Here is a 5,370-nt window from a genome sequence, read left to right as displayed (position 1 = left end):
CCTGACAGTGAGAGGCAGTCTCCAAATCGATGCTTCCAGGTTCCTTCCTAGGTCCCTGCTCTCTCTTGTCCATTTCCTAGGAGCCACTGCAGCTGGATGGCTGTGATCCCAGCCCCTTTCTACTCTTTCTCTAAGACCAGATATCCTGAAAAGTGACAGCATTGGCCCTGACATGCACACATGACTCTGTGGGCCTCAGCTTTCTGTTTATGGCAGACTCTTCCTGCATGCACTTGAGACAGTAGAGACAGTAACCACTCAGGAGGAACTAATGTCACGTTCTTTATTGAACAAGGCAGAAGCAGTCTACATGCACCAAGCACTGGTGTGTTTGAAAAGTAATGAGAGGGAAGGAACAAGGGGAGAGCCACTTAGGTGCTCAACACCTGCCCACAGACGCCTTCTTCACTGGTCTGCTGGTGCTGGCATACTGGGACTTCTCCCAGGGCTGGGGGACACATATGAGGGTCAGAGTCACTACATGACACAGGAGTAAGGGTATTCAGTGCAGTCCAGACTGGCACAGACCCTTAGGCATTCTGACAGCTGGATTTCGTCATGGAGATTGTGCCCAGCCAGGGCACAGTGTAGATCTGGAAAGAGCAGAGTGCTTTCTGTACAAGGGAAGAAAGAGGAACAATCAGTATAGGTTACAGTTAACAAGGAAGATGGCCAGCAGTAAGATGTCTGAATGGAGGTACAGAATAACGGAGGTGAGACACTTGGCATCCACGGCCCCTGCCAGATCCCAGAACACTCATCCCGATCCTGCAATGTCTACTCATTCCCCTTCCTATTGCACCGAGTCTACCAGATGGCTTGTGACCCTCTGCTGGGATTGTGGGATTCCTCATCTTCCTGCCTCCAGTACAGCCCCAGCCCTCTAAGGACCAGCTTATGTCAGGCTGTGGGAGCCCCAATGATGCAGAGAAGGCTGCTTACTGTTCCAGTTCCCTCTAATTCCAGCATCAAGAAGAGCACAGAGGGAAGCAGTGGAGCATGGGAAATACCCCTGAAAGACGCAGGGTGGGAGCAGGGGAGGCAAGGCAAGGGCTGCTCTCCCCAGGGACACGGAGAGGCTGGCATTGGGTGAGCAGCAACAGAACCACAGGGTTTCAGCCGCTTAGAGGCCTCTAATTTGTTCAGCATGGTTCTGGGCAGATGTCCAAGGCTGGGATTAACAGAGCCTTTTCTCCCTCCCTGGCAACCATCCCTAGAGCTGTGTCCTCTAGTCCAGTGGGCAGCAACCCAAAAGCACACAGGGCTGTCCTCCACTCTGCAATTATATTAATCATAATTGTGTACGCACACAGCCCCTTCTACAGCATCCCACCTATGCACAGGTCTGCATCGTCATAAACTCAAATACACCCCACACTCACATATTCATAGATAGATCTTCATGAACCAGCAGACTCCTCATCCCACATAGACACACACATTCACACATGCACCCAAGCATGTGCATACATGCTTCTCTTGACACATATTCAAACATGAGCGCACAAAGACAAGCTCGCATACCCCTCTGCATGTATGATTGGTCCTTGAACCCTATAAGAGACATACCCTCTTCAGATGTGGCTCTTCATGGAAGGGACAGTCAGCCAAATAGGCCTGGGTCTTGGTACATGTGGTTCGCCCCATCTCCACATCCAAGAGGTAGTTCACTCCAGACACGATCTATATTAATAGAATAGGATTCACTTACAGTACTTCTGGTCAATGTCATATGCTTGCAGTTGCTCTACATTATAGAGATAATGTGTTTGCCTAGGATTCTTGTCTGCATTCTCGATCTACCAAAAGTATCAACCACAAAGCATACAAGCCAACTCTTCTAGCAGGATGGCCGCAGGTCCTGCTTTGCATCTTATTTCCTTCAGAGCAACTCTTAAAAAGGTGTCTCACGCAGGTGAGTAAGAGGAGAAGCAGGAAAACAAAAGGCAGGGCTTAAAATTATCGCTTACCTGGGTTCAAGAAGGGAAGGCATGGTTCTGGGAAGCTAACAAGGGTGGAGGCAGTTCCATGTTTCAGGAATGTAGGGCTGGTCTAAGCACAAGGGAAGGCTCTCTGCCTCAGGAGAGGACAACTGAATTCTGCTGACTGTGGCTCAGGAGGCAGGGAATGTGGGCTGGGTTTGCTTAGGAGAGTGGCACCCTGATGATTCAGCCTCAGCTGGATTTCAGTCACCAGCATGTAGCCTATGGAGAATCCCATTCCTTCCACTTACCCTAGGCTCAGAATTCCCTCATTTTACACATACAGGGAGATTTCAAACCAAGAAGAAAGACTCTCAGTTGCCTCCAAGTTCAGTGATTTTTTTTTTTTTTTTTTTGTCATGCTCGGGATTAAATCCAGGGCTTTGTGCATGTGAGGCAAGCACTCTGCCAACTGAGCTATATCTCCAGCCCCTTCAGTGAAATTTTTGATGTAAGTGTGTCTTACACTTGTCATTAAAAAATAGAATTTAACCCTTTCCCTGCACAGTTCTTATTAGAACTGAAGAGAACAGGGTGATGGACATGGTGACAGGGCTCTAGATAATGCCCTGTGCAGGGTCCTGGATCCTTTAGTATAGGCTTTTTCTTCTGTAACATGAGAGTTATGTCCTGTGCTCTGCTCCAAGTTAGCATCACACTTGAGAGGTAAGCAAAGGCTGTGGCACTAGAAAGTGCACATGTCCAAGGGGAGAGTATCAGTTGATTACTGCAGGAGAAATGGGTCTTGCCTTGACTCATCTGAATTTTTAAGAGAGGGTGGAAATGAGCTTGAGACATTGGACTGTGGTACAACACTTATGTAGTCATGTCACTGTGCACTGCTCTGCCCTGGAACACAGGCCATCTGGTCTAAATTCCAACCTTCCTGCAAAAAACGAGCCTGGGGTCCTAGGTGCCCTTGGTGTTCTCTTTACCCTGTTCTCCTGGCTGACTGCCCTCCTTATTTGGTGAGGGCTGCAAAGGCTAAGCTCAGGAGGAGTCCTTTCTACTTTAGTAGGTACTCAACTGCTCAAAGGTACTGCCCATGGTGCACCTGTCTCAGGGTGAGGAACATATATCCTTAAGGCTGCTCCCAGGGAATGCCATACAGAAAGAAGCAAGGTTTTTCAGGATACGCTGAATGGCGCTTGCTCACAGGACTCAGGAGATGGGCTGCCTCAGGACCTGTCTCTAGCCTTGAGGAACATCAGAGCCACCCAGAATGAGCAGTCTATTCAACCAGGTGTTGCTTCATGACTGGCACGTGTCCTCAGAAATGTGTCATTGTTCAAATGTCATAGCATAAATACACAAAATAAGATGACTATAACTTCACAGGATGATATAATCTTATGGAATCGCTACTGTACATGCAGTCATCATTGTGAGCATATGACTGAACACCACAGTTGGCTGGACCTTTCAAAATGTCAAGATCACAAAAACGGCAGGAGCTGCTCCAGATGAAAAGAGGCTGAGGAGACAGGTCTTTGCAGCATATACTCAGAGTGCCCATTAGCATGAACCTCAGCAAAACTGAGTAAGTCTGTGAGTTAGGCAACTGAAAAGATCAGTGCTGATTCCTGATTTTCAAAACTGAATCTTGGGTATGTAAGACAATGCCAGCGTTTACAAGAAATGTACACTACATTTTAGCGTTTACTCTCAAAAGATTCAGAAAAACAAATGCATATAAATACACTCAGGTACAGGTGAATACTCGGAGACCTATGAGAACAGAGCAAACATGGTCAAATATTAACATTGGAGGGATGGGGATTGTAAGATGTTTTGTATTACTGTTGCAACTGCTCTATAAATAAATTTCAGAGAACTTCGGAATAAAATGTTAAAAGGAAAAAGTTCTCAATCGATCTTTCAGTGAAGGCAGCCAGGTGGGTTTTTTTTTTCTTTCCATCGCCAGTGTTTGTTCATTTACTTATTCTAACTAGGCATATATGACAGCAGAATGCATTTTGATTCATTGTACACACCTGCAGCACAACTTTTCATTTCTCTGGTTTTAACAGTTCACTTGAGCCCTGGAAGGTAGCATTGGGAGCTGTATAGGGGAAGACTGACTCCGACCTGGAGCCCTGGTGTCTCTGGCTTCAGTGTCTCTAGCAAAACAGAACTAAGACGCCAGACTTGTAGTGTCTGCCAGGTTTCAGGCAGAAGCAGAAGTAGGGACTTGCCCGTGAAGGGCTGTGACAACTCCCTGGTGACAACACAGGCGTGTCGGCGTCCCGGAGATCCAGCTGGCTCCTAGGCCAGCGGTGGCCGCCAGGGGCGCCGAGGTGGGAAGCAGCAGCTAGGGAAGCGCGAGCGGGGCTAGGAAAGCCGGGGCTCGCCCTCCGAGGGGCAAACCCGCCAGACTCACACCCTCCGGGCAGAACACGCACCTGCTTGCGGGCGCGCACCACCTTCATGGCTCGGCTGTGGTAGGCGTCGTTGCTCCCTTTGTTGTACTCGCTGACTGCGAAGTCCAAGGCGCGGCGGACGCCTTCCTCGTTGACGTCGGCTTCCTCCAGGCCTCCCAGCAGGCGCGGAGAATGCCTGGGGCTGGCGCCGGTCGCTGGACTCACGGTCAGCGCCACAGCTAAGGCTCCCAGCAGGAGCAGCGGGACGCTCAGAGATCTCGCCATCGTCGGCTCAGACGCGGAGCTGATGTCTCGGCGGAACACCGGGACAGGATCCGAAGATTGAGCACCACCCGGAGGCCATCCGACTTTTATCCTGTTTCCGCTGCCTGTCCCTCCCCCGCCCGACCCCTCCTTTTCCGGGTTGCCACCCTCTTTTCCGTCCCTCCTCCCAACCTCACTCCCGGCCACGCCTCTCCTTCCTAGGCCGGCCCCTCCTCTTCCACCTCCCTCTCAGGTTTTTGTTCCGCGTCCCGCCCTCTAACTCTCCACCACCGCCCCGTCTGCTCTCTTCACTTCCTCTCTTGTTATTCTCTCCCGCCTCCTACTCTTTCCATCCCCAAGCCTACTCTTCCTTCCCGGTTCCCCGCCCCTGTCCCTTCCCCTCTAGGCTCCCCGCCCCTGTCCCTTCCCCTCTCGGCTCCCGCCCCTGTCTCTTCCCCTCTCGGCTCCCTGCCCCTCATGGTGTCTCCTTTCCCCCTCTCGGCTCCCCTCCCCTCAGGCTCTCTCCTTTCCCCCCCTCCCCCCCCCAGCCCTCCTCCTTTATTCCTTTCTCCTCCCCGCTCAGGCTTCCCCTAACTTCTATTCTCCAGCTTCTCCGCTTGTTTTTGTTCCCCCATCCTGCTTCTCCAGTTCCACTGCCCCTCCTTCTGAGCGCCCCCAAGCTGGAGTCACCATGGTCTCCACAAAGGTGTCACTGTTTTCTGGGCTCTCTGAACTTTTTTTTTATTTCTCCAGAAAAGGGGAAA

General features: G+C 50.7%; 1 protein-coding gene across 1 annotated transcript; it reads right to left on the bottom strand.

Moving 5' to 3' along the window:
• Nucleotides 1-269: 269 nt before the first annotated feature.
• On the bottom strand, nucleotides 270-4,728 carry LOC101955705 (cystatin-C). The gene is made up of 3 exons (XM_005334595.5): nucleotides 4,385-4,728; nucleotides 1,570-1,683; nucleotides 270-614 (listed from the first exon to the last, which is right to left on the bottom strand). The coding sequence occupies exons 1-3, from the start codon at nucleotides 4,625-4,627 to the stop codon at nucleotides 531-533; spliced, it is 441 nt and encodes a 146-aa protein (XP_005334652.1). The 5' UTR covers nucleotides 4,628-4,728; the 3' UTR covers nucleotides 270-530.
• Nucleotides 4,729-5,370: the final 642 nt, after the last annotated feature.

Source organism: Ictidomys tridecemlineatus, chromosome 5 (genome assembly GCF_052094955.1).
Source record: "Ictidomys tridecemlineatus isolate mIctTri1 chromosome 5, mIctTri1.hap1, whole genome shotgun sequence".
Lineage (NCBI taxonomy): Eukaryota > Metazoa > Chordata > Mammalia > Rodentia > Sciuridae > Ictidomys > Ictidomys tridecemlineatus.
The sequence above is the reverse complement of the archived record's forward strand: the minus strand, read 5'-3'. Positions and strand labels throughout refer to the sequence as shown.